General features: G+C 40.4%; 2 protein-coding genes across 2 annotated transcripts; both read left to right on the forward strand.

Annotated features, from left to right (window-relative positions):
* Window positions 1-2905: 2905 nt before the first annotated feature.
* On the forward strand, window positions 2906-10249 carry LOC128370909 (F-box only protein 39-like). The gene is made up of 9 exons (XM_053331093.1): window positions 2906-2946; window positions 3099-3228; window positions 4545-4791; window positions 7244-7727; window positions 7818-7986; window positions 8812-9123; window positions 9394-9618; window positions 9857-10033; window positions 10124-10249. Exons 1-9 carry the CDS (start codon window positions 2906-2908, stop codon window positions 10247-10249), a joined length of 1911 nt encoding a protein of 636 aa, XP_053187068.1.
* Window positions 10250-11386: 1137 nt separating this feature from the next.
* Window positions 11387-14149, forward strand: slc25a1a (solute carrier family 25 member 1a). The gene is made up of 9 exons (XM_053331819.1): window positions 11387-11633; window positions 12133-12240; window positions 12345-12444; window positions 12780-12918; window positions 13013-13097; window positions 13266-13370; window positions 13523-13638; window positions 13715-13788; window positions 13876-14149. Exons 1-9 carry the CDS (start codon window positions 11387-11389, stop codon window positions 13988-13990), a joined length of 1089 nt encoding a protein of 362 aa, XP_053187794.1. The 3' UTR covers window positions 13991-14149.
* The last annotated feature ends 451 nt before the right edge of the window (window positions 14150-14600 follow it).

Consider the following 14600-nt stretch of genomic DNA (forward strand, 5'->3'; position numbering starts at 1 on the left):
GGCTGAATTAACATTTTTTTGTCTGCTAAAGATGCTTATGCTGTACACAGACATCATTCCGTTTTTGGTCATTGCACATCTTTGTTCTTTTTCAAAGGCCACATTTTTATAACCTATTCTGCAATTTTTTTCCTGATGTTCCTGTTCAGGCACAAACATTTTGGCTTTGTTGGAGCTCTGTTGGCTGTCTCATGTTGCTTTTAAGAACTGGCATGTCAAAGTATTGATTTCCAAACCTCTTTCAAACTGACAAATGCTGCTAATTGGTATGTAACTTGTGACATCACCCATCTTTGTTGCAGTGTTTGTAATTGTGATTAAGTCGCCTCAGAGTTTAGGGCTACCACAGCATGAAAGGATACCTTTTCTGATCCTCTATATTGGACAAATTATTAGTGAAAATCTGCACAGTGCTTTCAAGTACTAAATGCAATGAGACATCAGTGAAATTTGACAAGAAATGCTGTTGCGATCCAACATTAACTTAAGTCACAGTGATTTGTACACAAAAGGACTAAATGAAAATCTCACAAGTGTTTTAAAGCTATTCATATGTTGGACAGCTGTCTGAGGCTTGAGGGTGTAAACGCTATGAGAATTCAGACCTAAAATTTGAACATTTTTAAGAAAAAGTTGAGGCATGGCAAACAGCTACACATTCATACCTGTGCTTCAAAGTCAAGAGTAAGTTACAGCATTACAAAATGTTTTAGAATGTCAACTTGAAGCATGCACATACATCTACCAGTACAACACTAGGTTTTTCTTGTCGATTATTATGTATTTTCCTTCAATATTTTGATCACTGTGAAGCTCCTCAAAATTGATTGAACTTTCCCACAAGATGCAGCTCCTAACTTTGAAGCCTTTTTCAAATTCAAACTTAACCTCGTGACTGCATCCCACTCCTCCCCATGTTTGTTCATTTTTTTGTCTATTAAACCACCATTGATGAACATAATCTTTGTCACATGATATGCCTCATCAAGCATGCTTTCACCAGCCGTTAGGACTGCATCCTTTGTTTATGATCGCTGCAACCCTTGTCTTTTTGCTCTCTTTACTTTCATGTCCTCTCCCTTTTCTTCATCCCATTTTATATCCCCATTGCCACCTCCTCCCATTTTTCCTTCAATTATCCATGCCCCCCACTCCTCCTTAATGCTCCCCAAAACACAATCTTCCTCTCCTTTTCTTTTTTATCCTCTCTCCATTTCTTGTTTTGTATGCAAGCCCCAAGGGAGAGAAATGGGTGAAAAGCACTCTCTCTGCACCACTGTCACAAAAGACTGGTGAGTCATCGCCACTTATGTTCCTGTCTCCCTCCTCCCACAAAAAAACACACATATACAGGAAAAACACTCAAATTACTCCCTACCTGCCGTGCACTTACAGGAAGACACGTAATGACACACACATTAGCGAGTGCGCTGGCACCATTTAGAGACACACAAGCACGCACACACACACACACATTCCACAGCTCTTCAAAACGACCCTGACATTAAAACCCCAGTCACATACTGTAATTTAGTTGATAATTGTGGTTGAAAATACTGCTCATTGATGCATTTTTGTGTGTGCTGCCTATCATATCTTACAGGATTATTTGGAGTTTGTAAAGGCAAATTCACATCAGTGGTGACATTAGCGTACAAGAAGATAGAGGTAAATAGAAAGCAAGAGATGCTCTTGGACTATAGGAATGAGAAAGAAATCCAATGGCAGGTGGACAAAATGAACAAATAGCGACAAAGAGACAGGGGAGAGATGAGAGTAAGATAAACATTCCTGGGTTACTGATGTAGTTTTGCACATCTGACTTGTCCACCTATGAATTTACGAGCCATAAGGGAAATGCTCTCCCTCCATCTGCTGGAAGAATGAGTCACTTGCAGTGTAGGCGTGATGCCTCTGTGTGCACAAGATGGCAGTCCTTCTGTCACCAGTGAAAACAGAGGTGACACATTTTGACACATTAAGGTTGTCTTTGGCTGTTTGAATATCTTATTGTCAGTCTATTAAGATTTTACTTTGTTTTTCAATGAATCAGTCCAAGACTGCAACTAATGCTTATTCTATTATTAATTCATCTGATGTTTATTTTCTAAATTAATGGAGGAATTGAAAATGTTAGAAAATTGGTGTGAAATGCCCATCAGATTTTACTTAAGCCTCAGCTGATGTCATCATTATGTTTCTTTTGTTCAACCAACGGTCAAAAACTCAAGCATTTTTCTGTTAATAATAAGAAAAGCAGAAAATTGTTACAGATAAGAAGCTGGAACGAGAGGATAGTTACAATAATTGCTTGAAAAATGACTCAAACAACTCCAAATAGATCACAAATACATTTTTTTGTCTTTGTGTCAATCGACTGATTAATGAATCAAATTATGGTTTCAGGTCTAAAGCAGTAAAACGATGACAACTGTCCTGCATTAGAAGTGACACTTTTGAAAGCCAAAAGAAATGTATTTCACTGTAATAACACAATACATTTTGCTGAATAAAGTGATTGTGTTTCTAATAACAACATTACTGAAGGTAGTAATTAGGTTGTAGGAATGCTGTATGGAACAGCCAACTTTGGAGAATTTGTATTTCTTTGTTGTTGTTCTGTGGAATTTCAGTCATGTCAAAGCAGACTCCACTGCAGAGAAACCAGAGCGCTCAGCTTATTACTCTTTACAGAAACCTGCTTGTGAGCTATTCACACACATTAAATATTGAAAGCCTGGAGTTTCCGTTTCACACACAGCGAGGGAGGGCAGAGAGCGCAGAGAGTTACACAGAAGGAAGAGCAGGCAAGAGACATAGAAAGAGAGAGGGAAAAGTCAAAGAACGGTGGGATTAAGAGGAAATAAGGCATCAGGCACCCTGGGAGGGAGACACATGAGCAGCGATGGAGGGAGAGAGGGAGGAACAGCGAGAGTGCACCCAAAGGTAAGGCAAGGTACCTAATCAGGCGCTCGTCTCGAGTGTAACAATTGATCCTCAGTTGGTGAGATCAGCTAAAGATGGATTGATTGATAACCCTCTTGGCAGGAGGTTAAGAGGGCATGTTTTTTAATTCTGCCTCTTCTCTCAAACCTCAGTGGGACGACTTTTACCCAGGTTGACACACTGACTCAGAACTGTGGTGAGGAGCCCCAAAACCTCCAGGAATCACAGAAGGATGAGCAGGCTGACAATGGAGTTTGTGATGGAGAGGTAGAGGCCAGTCAGGTCAGACCTGGGAAGAAAAATTCAAACTACATCAGCTTTTATAATATATATATATCGTACAACTACATCAACCAGAGTTAATTTAACACAAAGAAAATATAATAGATTTCTGTTCTAAATGTTTTTGTGTCCCTTTGGGGGATGTAACTGATGAAGGTTTGGAAGGATGTATGGATCAGTGATGCAGAGACCTCACCACAGGAAACTCTGATAGCCACAAACACACAGGATGATGCTGACTGCCTCTCAACATGCCACCTGCCAACAACAGAGGAAGAGGTGATCTCCCTTTCTGTGTCACCTCATCCCTCCAACATACACAGTAAGCCTCTCTCTCACACACACTAAATTAGGCTATTTACTGTAAATTTGTGTTTCTGTTAATATTGCTTTTGTATTTGTGTGTTCACAGATCGCCCATCTGAACCCTGCTGGTATTGCCTGAGGTCTCTTGACTCTGAATATCGTCCGAAAACTCCTGAACAGGTTGCAACATTTCTGACTAAAAACATTAGAGATGCTTGGATGTTTACACTGAGAATACACGGAATATCTGTGTCAGCTGATTTTCTTTATTACATTAACATTTCAAAAAAAATGTATTTATTGAATTTACTTCCAATGATAATTAATTCAGTCATAGTAATCATTATAATAAAAATAGGTTTGTTACTTGTAGAAGTTTTACAAGATGCGTATCATCCAGAACTGATGGTTCTTAAATCTGCTGAAAAGAACAGAGCAAAGTAAAAAATACAAAGTACTGAACACTGGGATGGGATAAATGATACATATTTTAGAGATACTACATATTCATAAATCTGTCAGTTGGTGCACAAACACATTTAACTTTTTAAAGCCCTGCCATGAAAGAAATTACTACACAGAGGGCTGGACGTAATTTCAGTATGATAATCTTCTCTTCTGAATTGTCTCATTAGAACATGATGTTAACCCTAACCCTAACCCTAACCCTTGCAGTATCAAGTCTAGATTCATACTGACAATAGATTTTTTTTAAGTCGTCCATTGAGAATTATATTAATGAGTTTCTTTTTCATAGAACTATGCTTGACATATTCTGTCCAATATTCAAACTATTCAAAGTGAGTATAGCCAATCTCAGCAAAATCAGCACTGTTCATGCGTTGTCTGTGGAGCAGCTTTAAATGATGTCATCCATACACTCTGTCTATCTGCTGTTCAAGATTAAAGATTACAACTAAAACATGAGCAGTGAATGTCCTGTGCAGCCCTGTTTAGGAGTGGATCTTCCCTTTACGGAAACACAACACTCCGTTGTTGCTGTGTTGCAGGAAGACTCGGATCATTTGTCACCACTGCCCTCTGGTGGCCAGAAAGTCAACTACCAGACAGACCCTCGACCTCACTTTGGCGTTGCATGGTCCTCCCACTCCACATGTCGCCCTCTGTGGGGGAGCGAGGGGCCCTGCTGGGAGCAAAGGAACCTGGAAGCGCCCGATCAGACACACACCTGCCCTCACTGCCATCTGGGGCTGCCTGCTGACACCCTCCGCTGGCACGAGGTTGGCACAGGCACTTGTAAACACATGGAGACATAAATATAGCCTCAAACACATGCTTTCCACTAAAGATACCAGTGTATGTCATTATGTTTACTGGAGAGGCTCTGACTGTTGTTTTTCTCTCTGTGCAGGCAAAGTGTCTACTGTTTGAAGGGCCGAGGAACTCAAATAAATGAACTGAATCCTCATCAGAGAAAATGTTGCTTCTACTTTAATTTAAAAAAAGAAAAATATGTTTCTAGGCTATATATTAATGCTCTCGGGAAATACTTTGCACCTAAAAGTTACATGTAGCATAATATCTGTTTCGGATTATCAATATCTGTTCACACATAAGCTTAGCCATGTTCTTTCCTTATATCATTTTGAATTTATGTTTAATTTCTGTGACTTTTTAATGACACGTTAATACAAATAAACTGCATGTGTACAAAACCAGTCTAACCTCTTAAATATTACATTAAATAGGATGTCTCTCTTTTGGAACTGTGGGATGGACACCTTTCTGTGCACAGAGTTGAGAAAGAAGAATGGAAACACTAGTATTATCTACAGAGGAAGAAACCTGCTTGGGTTCAGGGAAAAGATCAGCCAACTGGCCACTGCCAATAACCATTGTGCAGTAGTGGAAAGTAACATTTATTATTTTTTCAGATACTGGTACTTTACTTGACTATTTCCATTTGATGCTACGTTATACTTCCACTCCACTACATTTCAGAGGGAAATATTGTAACTCACCACATTTACTTTCCAGATGAAAAGTTGACAGTGACACAATATAATGTAACAAACATTTAAGATACTACACATTGCTGGTTTCCAACCTCTATTGCTTTTGACATCATACAAAAAGCAGTGTGTAGTTGGCGGTCACATTTCAGTTAACTATGAGTTGTTAAAAGCTCCTCCAAATAGTGATTTCCTCTCTAAACTTCTCACATGGTTTCATTTCAATAAATGTTCAAATGATCCAAATGTTCCCTAAAAACTTAAAAGAAAAAAAGTGTCTCTGACCTTTTCTTCTTTCCTCTCCTGTTCATCATCTCAGATTTATCTGGTGACCCTATTCAGGGCCTGAACCCTGGGTTGGGTACCACTGGTTTAAAATAGCTGGCAAAGGAGTTGAAACTAGCTCCACCTCCAGCAGCTAGACCAGTAACATGCTTCTTACACACTGATGCTTCAGTATAAATAATCTAATCTCATATATAATAATAGATCAGTCAGAGGGACCAAACCACTACTTTTACTGTAATACTTAAGTACATTTTGCTGATAATACTTAAGTGCATTTACTTAAGAAGAATACTTCATGCAGGACTTTTACTTGTGATGGAGTATTTTTTAAATTTCAGTATTGGTAGTTTTACCTAAGTAAATTAAGTAAATAAAGTATTTCTTCCACTCCTGCTTTTGTCTCTTTTAACCTTTTACATTTCTTTGAATATATATGCTTTTAGATTTGTATTTTAGACTATTTGGCATTATTTTATAATAGGCCACATGTTGTTGGGGCTATAAGGGCTTAATAACATGAGGGTTTTGTTAATTAATTTACTAATGTTTTATAGATAGTTTTATGATGCATTCATTTGGGTTTACCAGGTAAGTGTTCTTTTTGTTAAATAAATGCTTGTATTTTTTTCTAAAAAATTATTTTCTACAACTTTAATTATTTTGCAAGCCTGTCTGTTAGAGATGGGACAAACAATTATGCTACAGGTTCAAATAGTTTTATTTTAACAGGTTTAATGTACTTATAGTTCTGTCATTAATATTGCCTTTCTGTCAGGGTTCATTAACTATCTCAAGGTCCTCTCTGTAGAAATCTGTGATTGTTTATTCTGAACCATTATTATACATTCTAGTAGACCACTCTACTATGTATTAATATTTCTTGTTGTAATTTCTGTTATCCAGTGAAATGAGTAATTTAGCAGGAGGTTTGAACACTTGCAGGGCATTGTATGTCAAATTCTCATTAGGTGCTGAGCCCCCCTAAAAGTCTGATCCTAGAATCGCCCCTGAATTGAATTGAATTGAATTGAACTGAATTGAATTGAATTGAATTGAACTGAACTGAATTGAATTGAATTGAACTGAATTGAATTGAATTGAACTGAATTGAGTTGAATTTAACTGAATTTAACTGAACTGAATTGAATGGGGAATTTCACTGAGAATTGAGTCCTTGTGATGTCACAGTAGAACTCAACAGTGAATGCTGAGGTTCTTCCACAGTGGACCACTTTAACTGTTGGACTGCTTGTAGCTTCAGGTGATCTCATCTCTTTCTAGGTAATTTATTGATATTTTCCAGATTTTTGTGACTTTTTTCTAAATCTACAAGGAGGATTAGCCTCTCAACAGAAAACTGCATTTACTGACATCCACTGTGATAATACATCTGCAGCAACTAATATAAATTCCTCTTTAAATCCAATACTTTGCCATCCTCTCTTCAGGTAAAATCCAAACAAAAATGGATAACAACAATGCACTGCGAGGTAAAAGCATATTGGAGGAAAGTTTTGTTGGAGAGGATAAGGACAGTGAGGAAGAGACAGGAGATGATGACTCAGATCTTACTGATGAAGGTGGTGAGAGTAGCTCAGAGAAGGAGACAAGTGGTTGGGGGTTACTCCCTCATGTTTGCTTGCGACATGTGTTCAACTTCCTTTCTGACCGTGACCGCATGAGAGCACACGTGGTCTGTCATCACTGGCACAAAGTCATGCGCTCTCCTTCTCTCTGGCGCTTCCGCTACTTCCACTTCAGTGGTCGCTTGTCCAAATTGAGGCTGTCTGAATATTGCTCTGCTGTGGCTTATGCCCGCTCCTTTGGAGTTTACCTGGAGAGGCTGGAGGTGTGTGTGTGTCCTCCACGCAGGTCTCTGGCTGCCCAGCGAGTGGAGCAGGCCATCTGTGGGCTGTTTTCTGAACTTACTAGGTAAAAGAGTGTGTCAGTATCCTATGATGTTATTTAACCATGACACAGTTCAGTCACCCAATCAATCTTCTGATTATTTTGCTTCCACAGGTTGAAGGCCCCATTGAAATCCCTCTCCATCACAAGGTTGGAGTTGGACCGAACTTGCTGGACTTTAGCACTCAGGAACTCTTTGGTAAACTGCTTGATTCAAGTCCTCCGAAGAGCCTTGAGGCTCACAACTATTAATCTGAACTGGATGCGAAACTCCATGCAACAGGTGAGTAGAAGATAATCTCTCAGCAGACACGTCACTGTTCAGGTGCTTTAGTTCAAAGTGACGGTGGTAACCAGACACTAAGTCAAATGTCATCAGTTAAGACTTGAGTGTTTTTTATTTGAATTAATGACTACTCAAGTAGAACTGACAAACCTGAATGCTCAGTGTCACTGACTCAGTCAGTAGCTTGTAGCTTTTTACAGTTCATCTGTGAAAGACCAAGAACAGGGTTAACATATAGTATATAGACAGACAACCATGCACACTCATGTTCACAGATTTGTAATAACCTTAATAGAATGGACAGATGGGATGTATTTGAATCCAAGACTTAACTACAGATACTAAGATTACTAGATTACTATAACTAAGATTTGAATCAGGAAGGTGATTTGTAATTCCATCTCTTCTTAAGTACTGCTTTATGTTTGCCTATATTTATAATACATGCAAATGCTGGATACACCACTGTGATAATTTTCTACAATTAATTAAAATTCGTGTTGTTTCTTTTAAAAAAGGAAGGACAAATGTATGGTGGCCCTGAGGTGCAAAACACAACACTGGACAGAACAGAACAACACAACACAACAACATTTTAGAAGTGTTGTTGTGTTTTCTAATTTCTAATTTGTTGTGTTATGTTTTCAGTTTTCTTTTTTGTCCAATGTTGCTGTGTTCTGCACTCTAGGGCCACTGTACAAAATCGATACCATTGTCAAAATGTTAACTCCTTGTCTTCTGAAAAACAATAATAAAAAAAGATAAATAAAATATGTAATTCTAAAATTTCTTTATCTGTTTTTTGAACCCTTTAAACTGTAGGGAATCGAGCTGCTTTCTGCCCTGTCACAATCTCAGAGCCGCTTTCCTCCCCCCCGGTGCTATATCTCATCTTTGCACTTGGAGGGATTCTTCTCTAGTTCAGTACATGTCCACCTCAACTCCAACGTCCCCAGCATGATGCACCACCTGCGAGGCCTCACTGACCTGAGCCTGAGTTACTCCAGTATGTCAGATGAGCTGCTTCTGGCCCTCCAGCACAGAAACCGAGGAGGGAGGCAAAACCGCAGTAGAGACAGGATCACCTTGCAAACGTTTTCACTGAACTGCTCTATAAATGAGCCCCATCGACAAGTAAGCAAGGAACATATTGATTGAGAGGTCTTGGTTTCAACAGTATAACAACACTGCCTGCTGAATCATCAAATGGGATACTGTAGTTATTGGTGTGGCTGATAGTCCTCAGTGAAAACTGCTTAACTGCTTATGTAGTTGGCAAAAGTGTGATGGCACTGAAGGCCATAATTGATATTTGTTAGCTCTGAGATGGACACATGCACTAACCTTAACCCGTCTCATGTTTCCTTTCTTCATTTCTTTCTCTGCTTCATCTCTTCTGTCAAGCTGGTGTGTGGTAGCTCATGGGCAACTTTGGCATCATGCTCCCCCGACCTGCAAGTCAAAATTACAGTGCATCAAATCATCAACACTGACCGGCTCGCGAGGATACTTCTGCCTGAGATTCCTGTATCAGAATTCACCATGATAGCCTTTTACGCCCCTGATGAAGGCTGGACAGCCAGGCCAATCCTCTATGACATGCTGCCTCACTACCGCCGCAGCCTGCAGGTCAGGGTGGTGAGCAGGGCAGCATTACAGAGTGATGCTGCAGTGTTCGATCAAAAACACATTATGTGAAATATATCAGATCAGGCACTTTTTATTTTGAGATATTTAGAAGTAGATACATTTAATAACTATTTAAATTTTGAGCAAGGGGCATGGCAGGAAAGAGTCATGTGGTAAATAAAATGGATTTCATTCCATTTAGTTCAATTAAGGTAACCTTTATTTTGTCTGTCTGTAGTATTTAACTCTGGACCTGAGCAACTGCACCGAGCATTTGGATGTGGAACTTGTGGAGCTGGTGAAGATGTGCGAACGCCTGGAGCAGTTGGGAATCTGGGCTTTCTTGGAGGTCACCACCGTAGAGAAGCTGCTGCACATCCGACTGACCCAAAGGAAATTACTCAATAAAATCAGAGTGAGAAAAAAGATCAATATCGCCTGAATCTGAGATGTGTAAAAATACACATGGCATGACGATTTTCTTGTTGGTCATCATGTCTTCCAGGTGAGAATCTACTCGAACAGTGACAGCACCGTAGAGCAAGAGGACCAGCTGGAGCAATTACTGTCGTCCTACGTGCGGCTCCCTCCTGAACTGGAATTCTTTGCCATAATCTACCCCTATGTTTAATCACTATAGGTGCTTGTAGAGGAGTTGGCACCAAAAAACAAATAAAATGAACACAGCATGAAATTATTCTGTTTTTACAAACCAACTAACCAAATGATCAACATTTGGTCAATCCAGTTTGGAGTTGTGGCTCTGACTGACTGTATCTCCAAGTGTCTATGCTTTTTTCAGGGAGGTGGGGGTTGTGTGTGGAAACTCTGACCTAGTTTCATTGTGAAGGGTGATCAGGGGGGAGGCTGTGTGTGCGTGCATGTGTATGTGTGCTCAGGCATGAGGGGAGCACTATTTAAAGGAACAAGGATTAAGAGGCAACAGCAGTATACCAAACTAACGACACAACAGCGGGGGTGCAGTCTATTGTATGTTTTAATCCTTTTAAATTACCCTTATTGTATTATTATTACAATATTATTATGTAATAATATGACATCCCAGTATCCTGCTAATATAGCATCTGCACACACAATACATACGTCTGCATACTTGTAGGTGTGTGTACATAGCCTACTGTATTGAGTGTATGTCTTACCATACCAGTACATGACATTGTCTCTTCGACTTGCACAACAGTGTTATATTATCATTGCACAGTGTATACTGAGCATTTATTTTCTAAACTTCTTTAATTAAAAAAAATAACTTATCTATATCACTCAGTTCCATTTTGTTTTGTATAATGTATGACTTGGCTATCTTATACAATGAATGTAGTGACATAATTTAGCCTTTAAAGGTTACCTTCACTAAACAATGAACATCATAAATGTATGAATATTTTCTTAAAGAGAACATAAAGATAAATCCTGATTCTTGGTAACAGTAATATTTGTGGTCCCTGTTGAGGATTATCACAGTAGTTGACAGGCTAGAAATTAGCCTGACACATCAATAAAACAGCATCCTCCACGTTATTGGTCGCCAAAAGTCATGCAAACTCACGTGACTGAATAATTTCATTAAGCAGCACGGTTAGCCAATGGTCGTCCCCATCACCTGACCGCTATTTGAATATTGATGCTCCACTCCCTGCTTCCACATTGGTGCGCTGTCCTGCCTGTGTTGTTGTTGTGTGACATTGTCTGAGTGGGACCATTACCACATCGACAGATTTCACTGTAACCAGCCCCGACGACTAACATGTCCTCGTTGCTGAAGCCGTTTTCGGTGTGTGAAAGGCCGTGCGAGAGTGGCGGTGTCCGGCGAGGATGCCCGAGCTCAGACCTCCATCCGCAGCCTCCATCGCAGCGTCTGACCGCCGCTGCCGTCGCGGCGGGGCTGGGCTCTCTACCGGCTCACCAGCGGCTATACGCGGCCAGAAGGAACCTGGCGGCTGCCGCAGTCGGAGGAAGGAAAATCACGCATCCTGGAAAGGCCATCCTTGCAGGTTCATTTTTGCAACAGATACTCATCCAGTATATTTTCCCGCACATAGCCGCCTATTGCTTTGTGCACATCCTAATCTCAGTCTGTCGCCCATTGACGCTGACCATGCAGAACTGGGTCAAAACGCATTCAGCCAGCAGTGATGCTTACAGCAGTTGCATGTATTTAACATTGCCTGTATGTTCGTTCACACATCTTATCTTTAGCTTCATTTAAAAATAAAGATGTTGAAGTATGCTGCTGCGCATTAGACAGATGCTAATTAAGCTATTCTTTCCAACTCAGTCCAGGCTCTGCTTTGCTGTGTAATCACTTCACATTAGCATTTCATTCAGACACACTATAGGAAAGATCTGGCATCAGCATCACTTTGCAGCACATCCATCTAATTTTATTTATGCTAAAAAGGAAATGCTAGCATGTTCTTCCTTTTCTCAGAACATTCAGGAACAATTCTGCATAGGAGTCACCAAATCTCTCCTTTCCTCTTTCTCACTTAGGTGGCATTGCAGGAGGAATAGAGATCTGTATCACCTTCCCCACAGAGTATGTCAAGACTCAGCTGCAGCTAGACGAGAGAGCCAATCCACCACGATACAGAGGGATTGGTAGGTCACTGGGACATGTGTGACTGCTGTCTGACTGCAGGTGTGTGCACCAATCTGCTGCCAGATTACTCACTCTTGGATGCTGTGCCTGTGTCTATGTGCAGGTGACTGTGTGAAACTGACCGTGCAGGATCATGGGCTCAGAGGGTTGTATCGAGGTCTCAGCTCCCTGCTTTACGGATCAATACCCAAGTCTGCAGTAAGGTGAAGATGCATACATGACATATTGTAGCTTTCATGAAAATACACACATTATGAGTTTATATAATAATAAAAAAAACACTTGCCTCTCTCATCCTTTTGGTTCAGAGGCAAACAGATCAGCAGGATTTTAAACATGAACTCACTTTTACAGCCAACTGATTTCACAATGTCACAGCATTTCAGAGTACTGTAGTGCAAGCAAGAAAGAGTTTCTGAAAAGTGACATATTGGCAGTAAGCTGTTTCTGTTGGACTCCAGAAGAATCAGTACAACAGATGTTTCCTTTGTGTCGCTTCGGGTTTGGTTCTTATTGTTATTGGCATCGTTTCTTACAGATTTGGCACATTTGAAATGCTCAGCAACCCCATGCGGGATGCCACGGGTCGGCTTGACAACACGCGGAGCCTCTTGTGTGGTTTAGGAGCGGGTATAGCAGAGGCCATCGTGGTTGTCTGCCCTATGGAAACGCTAAAGGTTGGTTGAGCTGGATGCTTTAACACATTTCTTTAACTGAAGGAAGATTTTTCCTGTTGTGATTCAATTAAATGGTTCTTACCTCGTCCTCCAGGTGAAGATGATCCATGACCAGTGTTCCCTCAGACCTCGTTACAGAGGCTTCTTTCATGGAGTCAGTGAGATCATCAGAGAACAGGGTAAGAAAGCAGCATCAACATGATCAACATATTTAATTAACTTCCCCTCACCTTAATTATTACACATAGACAATACAGTCGGTTGTACTGGTGTCGGTTGAATGCATATAATAGAAATGTTTTGTCAATGGTTGTGCTCCATGATGACACATTATCTGACTCATTTAGGTGTCAGAGGGACATATCAAGGTCTGACAGCAACTGTGCTTAAACAAGGAACCAATCAGGCCATCCGGTTCTATGTGATGAATGCGCTGCGCAACTGGTACAAAGGTGAGAAAGAAAGCCCTTTTTGTTTTTTGGGAAATTTTTCCCCAAGTTTATATCTGCTTCTTATGCAGCTGTTTTTGAACACTGATGTGTTGTCCTTCCATTGTCTCACGCATTAAACATGAATGCAAATTTTTTTGATTTGGCCTGCTAAGGTGATGATCCCCGAAAAGAAATGCATCCGATCGTCACTGCGATGTTTGGAGCTACAGCAGGAGCAGCAAGTGTTTTTGGAAATACTCCTCTGGATGTGGTGAAGACCAGGATGCAGGTAGGAGACACGCCCTCTGATGATTTCATTACTGTCATCAGGTGTGCCATTTCTAAACACACACTGCTTTTCATAGGGTTTGGAGGCTCACCGCTACAAAAACACAGTGGACTGTGCCTTCCAGATCTTGAAGCACGAAGGACCACAGGCGTGAGTAACCCTATACTGCTTCTGATACTTGTTGTGTGGTCATTTGTGACATTCCTGCAGACTTACCTCCCCCCTTCCTGCCTGCAGGTTCTACAAAGGTACCGTTCCCAGGCTTGGCCGTGTGTGCTTGGACGTGGCCATCGTATTCGTCATTTATGAGGAGGTGGTCAAACTACTCAACGGTGTATGGAAGACTCAGTAGAGACAGACGGTGAAAGCGGTCCAGAGGGAAGTACAGACCAGTGCCTCATGCTACGCACAACTGAACACCTCTACTCTCGTTCATAGCTCTCTGCATCGCCTTGAGCTGACAACTCTTGATGTTGACCAGTTTCCACTCTGCTACACAAATGATTTGCAGGACTTTCCCTGAAAACTGATAATACAGGATGGAGAGCAGCTTGTTGCACAAAACAGCCCAGTTTTACATTTCTCCTGTCTAGATTTAGGAATAAAGATGGATCATTCTATTTTAAAGAAAAGGAAAATTAAGTATATAATGTGTTATTCTGACCAAACTAGTTTTGTTCTCGTGAGTCTATAACAAGAAATATGAGTTTATTTAGAGAAGAAACGAAAATCAGTATGATTAACCGAAGGCTAGAATAAGAGGTGGAAGAAAAGCAAAAAACAAACAAAAAATAATTGATGTTTCAAAAAGGAATATTACATAATGTTTCAGCTTTCTATGACAGTTGCTACTGTACATGTAGTAGAGTGATCACTTTGTACTGAAACCATAAATGTGTCTTTTGATTCACTGAGTACTTAATATACTGAGCGAAGAATAGAGATGCTATTGGACGCAACGG

The sequence above is a fragment of the Scomber japonicus genome, chromosome 13, assembly GCF_027409825.1.
Source record: "Scomber japonicus isolate fScoJap1 chromosome 13, fScoJap1.pri, whole genome shotgun sequence".
NCBI classification, from domain to species: Eukaryota; Metazoa; Chordata; class Actinopteri; order Scombriformes; family Scombridae; genus Scomber; species Scomber japonicus.

Coding starts and splice junctions, on each gene's coding strand:
- LOC128370909 (XM_053331093.1), top strand. CDS start 2,906: ATGGAGGGAGAGAGGGAGGAACAGCGAGAGTGCACCCAAAG. Junction 2,947..3,098: donor CAGCGAGAGTGCACCCAAAG/GTAAGGCAAGGT, acceptor CTCAAACCTCAG/TGGGACGACTTTTACCCAGG. Junction 7,987..8,811: donor TGCGAAACTCCATGCAACAG/GTGAGTAGAAGA, acceptor TTTAAACTGTAG/GGAATCGAGCTGCTTTCTGC.
- slc25a1a (XM_053331819.1), top strand. CDS start 11,387: ATGTCCTCGTTGCTGAAGCCGTTTTCGGTGTGTGAAAGGCCGTGCGAG. Junction 11,634..12,132: donor TGGAAAGGCCATCCTTGCAG/GTTCATTTTTGC, acceptor TTTCTCACTTAG/GTGGCATTGCAGGAGGAATA. Junction 12,241..12,344: donor ACCACGATACAGAGGGATTG/GTAGGTCACTGG, acceptor GTCTATGTGCAG/GTGACTGTGTGAAACTGACC.